General features: G+C 34.6%; 1 protein-coding gene across 1 annotated transcript; it reads left to right on the top strand.

The window, feature by feature from the left end:
• Positions 1-864: 864 nt before the first annotated feature.
• On the top strand, positions 865-13,911 carry LOC147386754 (uncharacterized). The gene is made up of 3 exons (XM_086422283.1): positions 865-1,324; positions 5,997-6,223; positions 13,377-13,911. The coding sequence occupies exons 1-3, from the start codon at positions 961-963 to the stop codon at positions 13,653-13,655; spliced, it is 870 nt and encodes a 289-aa protein (XP_086278409.1). The 5' UTR covers positions 865-960; the 3' UTR covers positions 13,656-13,911.
• The last annotated feature ends 1,428 nt before the right edge of the window (positions 13,912-15,339 follow it).

Genomic DNA, 15,339 nt, shown 5'->3' with positions numbered 1-15,339 from the left:
ATAAATTAACTAATAAATTGCAGGATTTTAAATTTAATAATAGGAAAATTTATTAGCATGGCATCTTCATAATTAAGGGGTAGCTCAATGATTTTAATATAGGACCTAATTTTAGAAGGTTGGAGAAGATAAGATTATAGGTGGAAAGAAATTAAAATTTCCTCTCTTTCCTTTTATGTTACTTTTTTTAAAATTCTAATTTATCTAGTTGCTTTAATCTTTTAGGTAAGTTTTTATTTCTTTTAAAATTTCTTGATTTATTTTAAATAGTTTCCCTTTTCTTGATACATTACCAATAAGATCGTAGGTAATATTAAAGTCAAATACCTTTGATATTTTTAACGGCAAGATCGCTTATAATTTATTAGTGAGATCATTGATAATAAAAGTGATGAACTCATTGGAAAACATATTTTGAAAATTAAAATGAATGATGTACAGAAATTGAAATTTTGCCATAATCAACACAAGAAACGGTAATTAACGAAAAAAAAAAAATCAACTTTCATTTATAATTTACCATTCGATTAATTTCTTGAGATATTTTCAAAATGTGTACTATTTTTGTAAAAATTTCAATTCTAGTATATTGTTCATTTTAATTCTTAAAACATAATTTTTGAGAAAGTGAATCTCACTGGTAAGAAAGTGACGAACTCGCTAGTAAAAACATGTTTTGAGAATTAAAAGTGTACCTTACTTGGAATTTCGTCAAATTTCGATGCACAAAACGGTAATTTTCTCTGCCCTAAAAGTTGTGGTTCCAATAGCATCTCTATAATAAAATAGGATTTTCGCTAAACGTGGAAAGTAACACATTTTAAGTAAGAGAAAGTACAACAGTCAACGTGTCAACAACGTTTCCATTTTAAGCCTTTACATTGCTAACAACCCTCTAAAAAAAAATTCAGAAAGAAAGAAAGATTAACAGAGATTCGGATCGTAAGAGGAACCAAATCCATGGAGGAGAAATCCAAGAAATTTCTCGAACCATGGCGATGCTTAGATGGAAAGATAGTGATGGTGACGGGAGCTTCTTCTGGCATTGGCCGTGAATTATGTTTGGATCTCTCAAATGCTGGTTGTAAGATCGTCGCATGTGCTCGAAGGATTGATCGATTAAACTCTCTCTGCGAAGAAATCAATCGATCGAACTTAAACGCAAACTCATCATCTTTGGAGGATTCGAAGCCTATTAGCGTTAGAGCTGTTGCTGTTGAGCTCGATATTAGTGCTAATGGATCTGTTATTGATGCATCTGTACAAAAGGCTTGGGATGCGTTTGGTCGGATCGACGCGTTGATTAACAATGCTGGAGTTCGAGGTAAATTTGAATTTTAGGGATTTTTAATTGGAATTAAGGATTTTATTTTGCCTGATTTACCAAAACGTTCTCTGAAAATTGTGAAATTCCCGTTCTAGCGCACTATTCATTTTAATTACGAAAACGTTTTAAAATTTACGGAGAATTTCCTAAAAGTTAGACAAAAATTGAAAAATTCAGAAAGCAGTACACTATTCATTTTTATTCCGAAAATTAAAATATTTTCGTTAAAATGGATTTTTTCCCTATTATATAAAATAGTAAAAAAAAAGTTCTGTTTTGTAAAGGAGTGAATTTTTGCCCTTTTCAAATGAAAATAATTTAATTTTGAAATTTGAAAATTATAAATTACAGATTTAGGAATTAAAATGAACAGTGTGCTGTTTTTCAATTTCCAGTGCATGTTTTGGTAAATCACTGTTAAATTTATCATTTTCAGAATTAATTTTTTTACCAAATCGGAAAAATAACTTAGTAATTTAATACAGGTTTTTGGTATTTGGTAAAAGAAATTAATTTCAAAAATGGTAAATTTAAACTGTTTCCGTGATTAAAATGAATATTGTGTAGACGGGAATTTCACAAATTTTATCTACGTTTTTTTTGTGATTTCCCCTTTATTGTGAATAGAAAAATTTGCAGTTGTTTTATTTGTTTAATAGGTATGGATGATAACCAAGTTGTGTTAGGGGTTCATGTGAATTTTTTTGAAAATTCACAAAACTAAAAAGATAAACAAAACCTTTTTCTCCCTTAAATATATTTTAAAGTTAAAGAGAGCGAAGCGTATTTTATGGAAAAGAGTGGCAAAATTTAGAAATTTAGTCAATTTCTTGCCCTTGGGTGTTACCTTTTTATTAGTTAAGATATGGAATTATATGAAAATTTCTACTATTTGGAGTAGGTAACATGAATCCTATATTGTCATTCAACTTTATAATGCATTGGACACAACCAAGCACTCCAATCACAAAATTACATAAAATTTAGTAAACACAAAACTCTATAAACACAAAGTTTCGTGTTTGCGATGCAAACAAGCAGGGCCTATATCTTTTTGCACTGCTCATGTCTTTGAATTTTTCTTAGTACTTCAGTCCACGTCATCATCATCGATGGGGCCTTATCAAAATGATTAGAGGCGCCTTAGTCTATGTGATTTCCACAAATGCCAATATATCTATTATGCAAAACACATCTTTGTACCACCCACAAACATATTTACTGGTATGAGATGGAGTTGGCACATATCCTTCGGTTGGGATCACTTCCCACTACAAGGAAAAAACTACCCAAAACTACATGTTTAATTTTTTTCAAATTCTATAGCTATTATAGGGTGATAGATGATGTAGTAAAAATCCAACGATTAGGATCACTTCCCTCTAAAAATAAAAACTACCTAAAACCAAATAACTACTTGAAACCTCCCCACCCTTCATTTCTCTTAAATCACCATTCTTCATTTTTTAAACTCAAAACTATTTCAAAAAAGTAACCATAGGAAAACTCCTGGAAGGAGGAAAAGAACCACAAAGATGTGTTGTGGAGACCTAACAATTATGCTATGAAGTTAGACTCGAACATTTCATTCCAAGGCATGTTCGTTTGGGAATCTTGTTAGAGTGTGAATCGCTCATGATGATATTCATTTCGTCCGCGCCCCCCCCCCCCCCCTTTTTTTTTTGGCTGGTATGTAAATAGAGATAAACATTTGGGATCTATTGATTATGGCTGAACCAATAGATCAAGTTTTCTTCCCAATTGATTTGGAATCAATTTGAATTTCAAAATAACTAATTTCAGATGTAATTTAATTTTTGAAAATAACTAATCTATTACTGTCAACATGGTCTTGTGCTCGTCTCAAAGTTGCATACCTCCAATTGCTTTAACAAGTTCACATACACTCTCTCTCTCTCTTGATTATAATGATAACATCTGTAGACACCCCAATTTGAATGGGCCCCGTGCAAAAGGGCCCAAAAATAATATTTTTGAAACTAAAAAGGCCTAAGGGCCCAAACCCTCAAAAGGTTTGTTTTTCAAATCAAATAAAAGCCCAAGGTTTCAATGAAACCATAAGGTCATTTCCAAAACCCTTTCTTCAAAAATCTCTCAAATCCCTAAGCCCTTCACTCCAACCCACCATCAAGCCTTAAGCCCGTTGCAAGCCCACCAAAAATACCCTAACCTTAACTCAATCCAATCCCAAGGTTACCCCATCCAATCAACCCTAAACCAATTTCAACCTAAACTTAACCCTAACCTAAACCAATTCCAACTGAAACCTAACCCTAACCTAAACCAATTCCAACCTGACCCTAACCTAAACTAATTCCACCCAAACCTAAGCCAAACATACACAAAAGTCCACTCTAAACCCCTACTCAAGCCCATAGCCATATTTATAATTTCAACTAATCAACACAAAAAATCAATAACCATCAAGATGGACACTTGTCACCACCACAACCTACCTCCCTAAATCAAACAGATTCTAGGGATTTCAACAAAATATAATTATAAAAGGTATAATTGTTACTCAAATCTCTACAAAACCTCACTTCAAAAAGATCAAATCTAATCCAAAATCCCAAAAAAACAAACTTTAGCTTTCATTCCTACCTTTTCTTTCATAATCATGAATAAATCTACAAGAAAACCTTTGATACTTTCACCTTCTCTCAAGAGATACTTCCGATCGAAAATGTGTAATCTCATGTATTTCAGACGAGAGATATATGGGGTTATGGTTGAACAAAAGAGAGAGAGAGGGGAGATGGGTTTTGTTGAGCTTTCGTGGATTTTGGATATAGCAATGAAGGGTAATTTAGGGAGAAATCCCTTATTTTGACTATAATTTTCTCACTTGGGAGTAATTTTCACTCGGCGCAAGAGCTTAACTTCATCTCCTTTGCGTATCCAAACACATGCTAAACGTATAAGTTCTCCCCGCAAGAGGTAGAAGTGGAAATTGGAGCTATCCAAACGCAGTGTAACATACTTTCCCGAATTTTTAAATTATTAAAACCATTTCATTATCCTTTAAAGATTCTTAATATAGTAAAACACGATTTACTAAAGTCATAAAATAGGAGTGCCATGCCCTTGGGCATGACCACATGTAATATTTACCATAAATAGTTAAATTAGGATTTTACTATAATTTTCTGTCCATATCTTAGCAAGTTCAAATATCATATGTGCCTAATACCAGAATTTTCCAATACTTACTAAGAATCATAGAGCTGTACTTTAAGTTATTATGTAGAGTATATTTTTTTAAAGTAAAATATATGTAAAAGATTCTGCTTATTTTTGAATAAAATAAATTGTATTAGGTAGGAAAAAAGTGTTACTAGAAAAAATAACTCCAGTAAAACAAAAATATATTAGAAGCAACAATTTCCATACAAATTTTCAGGTTTTGCAGAAAATAAATTGTCTTATGTAAAAGAAAATGGCACTTGCATTGTCCATGCAAGTGAAACAAAAGATATTAGAAGCAACAATGGAAAGAGAACAAAGCAAGAAATCAGATCTTAAATTCAAAGCCTGAAAATTTAATTTAATAATTAAATACTTCATAAAGGCCAAATGTACTTGTCATATTAAATTCCATACAGTGAAACCAACTTAGTTTTCTTAATTTTAAAATTAATGAAATAAAATGTATGTGTATTGCTAACTTCCCACCAATAAATTTTTTGGGTAAGGCTTTGATTGTGGTGATGATAAGTAAACCTGAATCACCAAATGTAAAATTTAAAACAATTGATTTAATCTCATCATTAATTATTTATGGTGTTTTGAATTCACTGGCCTAGGTTCAAAACTGCCCTGCACCTTTGATTTATGTCTTTTTAAAAAGTCAACATACGTCAGTAAAAAAGGATCTTTGAAACAAGTAAAGTTCACGTCAATCAGGGGCGGATTTACAGTGGGGGCACTTGCCACCACAAGAATTTTCAAAGTCTATGGATTAGTGAGCTATTGCGACAAATTTTAGCGGCAGATAAAAAAATCTGCCACTATTGCCCCCACAATTTTTTTTCCACTCTTAGTTGCCCCCCCCAATTTTTTTTTTTTTCACTCTTAGTTGTTCCCACAAAAAATTTCTGCTCTTGGTTGCCCCCACATGGGCTAAATCCTGGCTCTGCCCCTGACATCAATCACATGTCTAGACGAGTGGTTATAATTCTTTGACTCTCTGTCTTTGAAATGTAATTTCGTTCAATAGATCACATTGATTAATTTCGTTGAGCTTCCTTTGTAGACCTATTTTTGTTCAGCTGTTTCCATATGCTTTCAAAACATTCTAAAGGAATAATTTGTGTCGCTTTGCGGAGTTTGGAGCATATTTTTCTGAGATTTTAATTCAGGCAATGGTGGGAATGAACAATACTGTTTATGAGCAATAGAATATCTACTGTATGAACAGTACTATTCATCTACGAAGGCAAATCTAACAAATTTTCTCATGTCTATTTTTTTCGAAAAAAAGGTCTCCTTTATTGCTTTTTATGTATAATATAGATGTCCACTGAAACTTAACATACTTGACGTTTTTAACATGGTTAGCATAATTGATAACTGTTTTCTTGTAAGTTTTTATGCTTATGGCTCCCATGTGGTATGTATACTTCTAATTACCATGCAATGTGTATAGGTAATGTCAGTTCCCCACTAGACTTATCCGAGGTGGAATGGAATGATATTCTCAGAACTAACTTGACTGGATCTTGGCTAGTATCCAAGTATGTCTGTAGCCACATGAGTAATGTATGTCAGGGATCAGTTATCAACATTTCATCTATTGCTGGTCTAAATCGTGGGCAGTTACCAGGAGGTGTTGCCTATACCGCCTCGAAGGCAGGTGTAAATGCCATGACCAAGGTAATGCCATTTGACCGAAAGAAAGGCTTTTATTCACTTGTTCTTTGATTTAATATTGTTATATGTTTTGAAAGAAGTTTATAACGTTTGAAAGTGATTCATTTAAAAAAAGAGAGAGAAAAAAAAGGAGAAAAAAGAAGGAAAGAAAAGAAATGAGGTCATGGCGTTATTGTCATTTGACTGAAAGAAAGGCCTTTATTCACTTGTTCTTTGATTCAATATTGTTATACGTTTAGAAAGAAGTTTATAACTTTTGAAAGTGATTCATTTAAAAATAAAAAGAAAAAAAGAAGAAAAAGAAGGTAAGAAAAGATATGAAATGAATTCATTGTTTGTTTTTTTTTAACGTAAGGACCATAATGTTTGGACTGGTGCTAGTTGTCGATATAGGCTTCAATGATGATGGTCCTTGACTCTGTTGCATGGACTATTCCATATTTTTTTAAATTCATCAGATTATCTAGTGTAAAGTGGATAGGGATCTTTCACCCGAGAATTGGTGCTCCTTGTCACATGAATGAAGAAAGATGTTTTCGGGGTTTGTACTTTTAAGGACATTTTCAGAATTTCTCTTTTATTATGGGGTAATTTAATTTTTTGTCTATAAGTGGAGGGGTCCAATTGATCTTATATATAAATAACTCACATGCTTGTTTTATCATGATACAAGCTTTCACCTTCGAAGAATGGTCCTTCGGTTGAAATGGATTGTTTGGGTTATGAGATATGTCTCTTCCCCATCCTTTATTCTTTGTAAATGGGTCGCTGGCCGGATTCTTTAGAAGCTCCGAGGGTCTTAGGAAAGGGGATCCCTTATCTCCATTTTTGTTTATCATGGTAGTGGAGGCTTTAGGGAGAATGTCATCAATGGCAATATCTAATGGGAGCCTTTTTGGCAGGTGCTGCTAGGTTGTTGGTTTCATATCTTCAGTTTACAGATGACACGTTAGTGTTTCTCAACACATTCTTGGGGAGTAGGTATGGTTTATTGATAGTCTTCTTGTTTGCTTTGAAGCATCTCTAGCTTGGTGGTGCATTTGTGGAAGAGTAAGTTACATGCAGTTGTAATGGTTTCAGATGCGGAGGTGAAGAGGACATCAAATCTTGAAGAGTAGATTTTAGTTTTTATTTAGATTTCTGTTATGGGATTTTAATTTTATGTTTTTTGGGCTTATTTTGATGTTTTATCGACACATGATTTTAATATAATATTTAGGGACAGTTTAGTAACTTTACTTTACCTTTTATTTAAGTTTATTAGGGTTGGAAAATTAGGAGAGAGAAAATTACGAAAATTAGGTTGTTTATCTGGTCTTTTAGTTTGATTAAGACTCTTAGATTTATTTTCTTTATATAGATTGTATTAGGGTTCTTTTTTTAGTGATGAAGAATGATGAATAAAAAGAGAGCTTGAGCTTGATCTTCCCAACAATGAGTGGCGATTCATTTTAGAGAGTCCAATATAACATTCTTTTTTATTCTTTTCTTTTTCTTGATTTTCTTTTAGTTCCTTGTTCTTGGTTTTCTTGATTTTTGATTCTTGAAATCTACAAATCTCAACCCTTAATCTTTCCCCATTTTCTTTAACCCTTATTTCATCAAATCTCTTTTCCAAATCTTTAACCCTTAATCCTTTCTTTACCCTACATTCCTTTAACCATTTTCATTGGAGTTGTGGTCATACTTGCACAAGATTATAGATTCATAATTATATTATCTTATCCTACCCAAATCCTTAATCCTAAATCAAATTCCCTAAAACCCCCATTTTATCTTTTCTTCCCTCATTGTCTTGAATCAAATTTGGTATTAAAGCCTAGGTTCAAGCAACACAAATTAGTAGATTGCATTGATGGGAGATGGACTCAACAAAGATGTTCTCAAAGGAGTTGAAAAATATGTTGTAGAATTACGTCGAAGTCACTACTCTCAAGCATATTTTCACATTGTTTGTGATCGTATTATAAAGGAAAGCGAAGCACACATGCAATTAAGTGATCCATGGTATGAGTTCAGACTATAAAACTTGTGCTCCAAGTGCAATCATTTTGGATACTTTAAATCTAAGTGCTCGAACAGGGATAACAGAGCAAATGTAATGAAAGTCCATGCACCTATATTCAAGGTAAGTAATGAAGAAATCGAGGAAGAAATCTATGAGCCTGATCTAACCGAGAGTGAGATTGATGTATGTGAGGCATCATTATTTGATCTTGAAGAAGAATCAATGTCTGAAAAATTTGAACAATTGGAAAAGAAAATTGTTGAGTCCTTACATCTTTTATAGCTTACATAGATTTTGTCCCATAGAAAAGAAAATGTAGATGATATTTTGGATAAACCAACGAGTTACAATATACAAGGAGCATTTCAGAGTGCCAATTTCAGTTCTTGCTAGAAAATAAGAGTTCAACGAATTTTTACTTGGTTTGATGATGTATATTGGAGTGTGGAGGGTGCATTGATAGAGAAGCAAGCTAGGATCATATTGCACATGGACTACAAAGACTTCATTTGCTGGGGAATTACCACAATTTTATTTTGCCAGTGGCAAAATCTTCCCAGCTGAGGAGAATGATGACATCAAATTTTGAAGAGTAGATTTTAGTTTTTATTTAGATTTCTATTTTAGGGTTTTAATTTTATGTTTTTTGGGCTTATTTTAATGTTTTATCGGCCCATGGTCTTAATATAATATTTAGGGGCAGTTTAGTACATTAACTTTACCTTTTATTTAAGTTTATTAAGGTTGGAAAATTAAGAGAAAGAAAGTTACGAAAATTAGGTTGTTTATTTGGTGTTTTAGTTTGATTAGGACTCTTAGATTTATTTTCTCTATATAGATTGTATTAGGATTCTTTTTTGTAATGATGAAGAATGATGAATAAAAACAGAGCTTGAACTTGATCTTCCCAATAATGGGTGTGAGTATGGGTGTGGGGTGATGCCATTTTGAAGTTAGTCCAATATAACATTCTTTTCTTCTAATCTCTATTTTTCTTTTTTAATTCTTTTGTTTTTCATGATTTTCTTTTAGTTCCTTGTTCTTGGTTTTCTTGATTCTTGATTCTTGAAACTCCTTTCTTGATTCTTGATTTTTGAAACCTACAAGCCTCAACTCCTAATCCTTTCCCCATTTTCTTTAATCCTTATTTCATTAATCTCTTTTCCAAATCTTTAACCCTTAATCCTTTCCTTGCCCTACAAACCTTTAACCATTTTCATTGGGATTGTGCTCATACTTGCACAAGAGAATAATTAAATTACCCTATCCTACTCAAATCCTTACTCAATCTTAAACCAAATTCCCTAAAGCCCTCTATTTTCTTATCTTCCCTTATCGTCCTGCATCAAGAGGTGTTGGTGACATCATTAGGGTGTTATGTGAATGTCTTCTCTTTGTCGTATTTTGATTTATTGCTTGGAGTCCCTATAATAGAAAAGCTTTGTGGGATCTCGTAACTGAGAAAGTGAAGAAGAGTTTAATCTCTTAGAAGACCAGATAGTTGTTGACAGATGGGAAGATAATTATTATTAAGAGCATTTTGTCTAGCTTTTTAGTGTATTTCTTTACACTATTTTTGATCCATAGAAGCATGGAGGTCTCATTGGAAAGGATTTTCAAGGTCTTCTCGTGGAAAGTGAAGGAACGAGCTATTAAGTCCCATAGGGTGAAGTGGAGCTGTATTTGTATAGATAAGAAGTTTGGGATTATGTAGGATTAGACAAATGAACGTGACTTGTTTTGGAAAAGTGTTTTGGGAGATTTAGCTTGGATAAGGAGGGTCTTTGGAGGAGTATGATCAAGGAAAAATTTGGGCAAAAGAGAGGAGATCGGGAAAGTGGGTCAGCTCGAGTGTCGTACGGATGTGGGGTTTGAAAGGAATCTTGAAAATTCAATAGAAGTTTTGAAAAATGATTGCATTTAGAGTGGGTGAAGGTAATATAATTCGATTTTGGGAAAATAGGTGGTGTAGTCCTCAGTCTCTTATGGATCAATATCTTGAGTTGTTTACTTGTCTAAAAAAAAGGATCTTTCAAATTTTTTTCTTTCTCGAGGCATTCGGGTACTAGCATATCTAGTGAATTTGGTTTTAGAAGGGCATTTAATCATTGAGTAATTAACCATGCATCCCGTTTGGTTGGTTGTGTTTCTCATTTTTTGTTCAGTTTTGATGAGGATGATAGGTGGTTGTGGGATGCTACCTATTACGATCCTTAGGTTAAGACTTAAACTTTCCGCTCCATTGATGCCTAGGTATTTTTGGAGCATTGGTTTGGGTCTTGACATTTGGTATCAGAGCCAACCCCACATCCAGGGTTCGAGTCATGGGGAGGTGATTATGGAGAAAAACAAAAGTCTCCTTTGTAATATATGGGACATGGAAGGAGTTTAAAAAACTAGGGAAAAATGGGCTCTTCTTATAGTATGGGATACGGAAGGGATTCCCAAAAAAAGGGAGGGGGGAGGCTTGCCAAAGTATGGGATATGGAAGGGTCGCCATATTAGGCCACCATGGTTAGTCTGGGAAGGGGTGACTTATGGAAAAAGTGAAATGGGTACCTGGTACTTGGAAAGAAGGCCAAGGTGGTGGGGGGCTCGCCATAAAGTGGGCCAACGAGGGCGTTAGCCTTGAAGCGTGGAGGTATGTTACGATCCTTAGGTTAAGACTTAAACTTTCTGCTCCGTTGATGTCTAAGTATTGGAGCATTGGTTTGGGTCTTGACACTACCAAAGATGGTCTCTTCTCTGTCAAGTCTTTTTATAGTGCTTGAATCATCCTAGGTCAGTGGGGCCCAGGGGTTCATGAAGCGGGGGTTCTCTTTTCCTAATTTTTGCATTATGTGCAAATCAAATCTGGAATCTATTAACCGCTTCTTTCATTATCAGGTGGTTAATGAGGTTTGGTCCTATTTCTTCTCTTTTTGGGATTGTGGGTTGTCTTCCTTTTTTCCCATTAAAGCTTTGTTTGACAGTTGGCTCTTCATAGGAAGATCCTTGGTAGCTGCGAAAAGATTCTTGTGGAGGTTAGTCCCTTTTGCTATATGTTGGGGAGTTGGAAGGATAAACCTCTTTTGCACTTTTGAGAATCAACATCTGATGCGAAGTATCATTTTTTCAAATTTTCTGGTATAAATTCTTAAGAAATTTTTGGGTGTCTTCTTTAAAGAGCTCTTAGGCCATTGGGACGAGGTGTCTAGCATTGCCATGGAGTAGTTTTCTTGGGTTTGGTGCATTTGTAGTTTTTTTCATTTCATATATATTTGTCTGATCTTCTTGACCTCATATTTGAATGAATCTTTTATAAACAAATAACATGAGCTGGTCATATGGATGGTTCTAATGGACAATGTTTAAAATCTTGTTTAGTGGCAAAAACCGTTTTTGGTCTGGACCAAAGCATTCAAAAACGTTAAAGGACAAACCATAACATTCAATGTTTGAGGGTCAATATTTCTTTCGGTTCTTGACTGAAACCAGAACGTTCTGCTAAAATAATCAGAGGAGGACTGAAACTTTGAACCATGCCAATGGCTACATGTAGCTCTTTCTTTTTTCCTGCAAAGCAAGTGAAAATTTTCATTAATAACCAAAGATTACAGTATGAAAGGGGCATACCCCTAGGTTACACGAAATGAAAAAATGGAAGATGCATTAGGTCTTATACATAAGATTTCTCACTTCAATGGGAAGATTGTCAATGGAGAATGAACGTGGTATTTTTGAACTTGAGGCAATTCGGGCCAGCTGATTCGCGACCTGATTTCTTTCTTTCAATCTTGGTTGTGACATATTGTAATCTTAGCGCTTTTCTGGGCAGCAGTGATTAGTCCACCAAGGACATCCACACTTTCTTTTATTTGAACTTTAATCCTTGTTGATTAGTATTTCAAAATTTCAATGTTTGGTATTTTTAATTGAATTTAAAGTGGATAATTGCTCGTTTTGCTTTTGTGACATCTGTCCAGACCAGGTTTAGATCCCAATTTCGTCAAATAATGAACATGTTTTCTTATTTTTTTAATGAATATTTATGAATCATTTTTCTCAAAAGTTTCACCTTATATTTTTAGGATTTTTTTATTCATTTTCGTGCGAAGGCGGAGAATTCTAAACTGGATTTTTGTGCTGTCTAGATCTGTGGTCTGTTTTGGGGTCCATTTTCCATTCTTTTGGAAGTTGATTTCGTTTTTGATCAAAATTGGAAAAAAATTTCAAGTCCTCTTTTCAGATAAATTGACCATTTTCAAATACTCAAACGAATGGGCCCTGTAAAATTTTTCAACCATTGCAACATCAGTTGCAGCAGCTCATTTTCATATATGTTAATCTGTGTTAAGGGTGAAAATTTTATCTTTCGAGACTTAAAAATAAATCTTAAAAACAATATTTTCTAGAAGCCTTGTAAGTGAGTTTTCTTTGAAAATTGATCTTGTCTCCTTTTGAATTAAATTGAATCCTATGGAAAATCTCGATTGACCTGGGTCAAATTGGTCCATGAGTAGTAGGTGAGTAAGTTGGCGGATTGGATTGTTTAGCCGACTTGATCCTGTGAGTCGACTAGTGAGCCGTATCTAGTATATATGTCATCTCACCCTTAGGTTCTGTGTCACATAGTGGGCCTTGGGTCATGGGTCTCTAAAATCCTGGGTGTGACATAGCCCCTTTTGATAAGAAAAAGGGATGAAATGTTCTCCAAAGAGTAGTTCTTGTTATTGGCCCCACACTTTTTCTTTCTTTGAATCAACTAATGTTCAGTAAGGCTCTTGGACGTAATCAGTTGGACCAGGTTCTCTTTAGTTTGGGCAATGATGATATTTATGCTCCACCTTGAGGGGAAGTGTTAAGAATTTTTAATAAGTTTGTCTTAATTTATATATTTTTGGTTTACATTAAATACTGGTAATTTTGGGTTATCCACTTATTGATTATCATTTTTGTAATTTGTTATGATTACTCTATAAGAAGAAATGGGTTGAGGAGATGCCCAACACTTGGTTCATTCTCCTTATCTTGTTTACTCTATTCTTGTTCTTCTTGAATCTTGTACCAAACCTAGTCTCTTATCCAAGTTTACGACATTATTGAGACGGTCGTAACCAGAGATGACAACTCATATATATTTTTTTTACAACACTTTTGTGATAACAGGTCATGGCTTTAGAGCTTGGGGTGTATAAAATCAGAGTGAACTCGATATCGCCCGGACTGTTCAAATCTGAGATAACTGAGGGTCTCATGCAGAAAGATTGGCTCAACAATGTGGCTTTGAGAACTGTCCCTTTAAAAACATTTGGCACATCGGACCCAGCATTGACATCACTTATACGGTATTTGATCCATGACTCATCAGAATACGTGTCAGGAAACATGTTCATTGTTGATGCTGGGGTCACCCTCCCAGGTGTCCCTATTTTCTCTTCCCTTTAATCTTTCCGCTTATTTTGGACTTTTGTTTTCATAAATAGGTATATATTGGGTTTGGTTGTTTTGGATTTCTCCATTCATAATTGGATTTCCAGTTATATATTGGGTTTTAACCCTTGTTATTATTTTTTGTCTAGAAATTTTTTTGGTACAATTTGATTTTTTCAGTCATTCAGGTACAAGTTTGCTAAATATACAATAAGTGCTGTATGAGAATTGTTGTTCTATTCTTGTTTATACGAGTTTATTTAAGATTCAAGTCCGTTTATACAATTAATTTCTAACCTTACCAATCTCTTGCCCCATCTAGGGCAGTTTAATATTTGAGGAATGCTAGCAAGGAACGCGGCTTGGTGCTGTGCCCTTGTTCCCCTGCCGAAAGACAAATCATTATACCTAACAACCAACTGTGCTGATTTAATTCAGTTGAACTAACAAGAAAAAACTACTTATTTTTATTTTTATACATTGTTTCAAAACAAAAATGCACGCCCTCGTTTTGGATACAAATCTAGCACTGCTTTTCTACCTTAATTTGTGATTCAAGGCCACATTTTAGTTTGAATTTGCCCCTTCTATTTCTTCTTCCCTTCGACGTTATTATTGATGTTGGTTGCTTGATCATTTCTCTACCGCTCTCAATTGAATTTGGCACTGACATTCTTAGTTCAATCTTGGCTAGACATTGTTATTGAGTGACAATTCTGGATATAACTTATTGAAGATGAGCTCAGTGCAACATTTGGCTTGCTAATTTGGAATTGTGTGCACGGGGAAAATATCCAATGTGACTAGAACCAAGTTCGGATATTTCCTTTCCACCACCACGTCATTGCTTTGCATCATCTTTAAGGAGGGGTGCTTGCAAACGTGCTAGTCAAACCCAATCTCAACATATAGAGCCAACTCAATAAACGTGTCCTACAATCTTTCCGTCAAGCTCATCTTTTGTGTTTTTCTTGAACACTTTCCAAGTTATATTTGTAACCTAATAGTATCTTACAAATATAGATGATACCACAAGGTTGGACACCTTTTTACATCCATAAAAAGTTGGTTGTCTTTCATTTTATCAGAGCCAATCTGACCTTTGTCTCTTGATCCATCCATGTTTTTCTTCTGCCATCAGTTCTTTTCCTCAACCAATCAACATGTCTTCATCTGGAACCTCCACCTACCCAACCTTTGTTCTCTCCAATAATCCTCATGTTGTGTCGATCAAGTTGGGTCAGGACAACTATCTTTTATGGTGCCAACAGTTCGTCCTGGTTCTTAGTGGTCGGTTTTGTAATGGATCGTGTCTTTATCCAGAACAATTTCCTCTTGATTCTGAAGGGAAACCCAGCACCATCATCAACCCTTGTTTTCTCTACTGGTAACACTAAGATCAACGCTAGTTATCGTGTATCAATGCCACCCATCATTGACTGAGTCTTGCCCATGTGGCTTTCACTTGTGCTTCGCGATGCCGCCTTCTTGTGACATATGTTGATGTTGATCTCATTTGACACACATTGCAGGGGCTTTCCTTGGAATATGATTCCATCCGCACACCTCCATTGGACCCTTGTTGATCCGATGACTGTTGATGAAGTCCATGCAATTCTCCTTTGAAAAGAGCTGCATTTAGAAGAACGACCACAATCCTTTCCTGTCATCAATTGGAACCACCGCTCTTATCGCTTGT

Source organism: Akebia trifoliata, chromosome 14, assembly GCF_017979445.1.
Source record: "Akebia trifoliata isolate Shusen 1 chromosome 14, ASM1797944v1, whole genome shotgun sequence".
NCBI classification, from domain to species: Eukaryota; Viridiplantae; Streptophyta; class Magnoliopsida; order Ranunculales; family Lardizabalaceae; genus Akebia; species Akebia trifoliata.
This window is presented reverse-complemented; position numbering and strand designations above follow the sequence as displayed.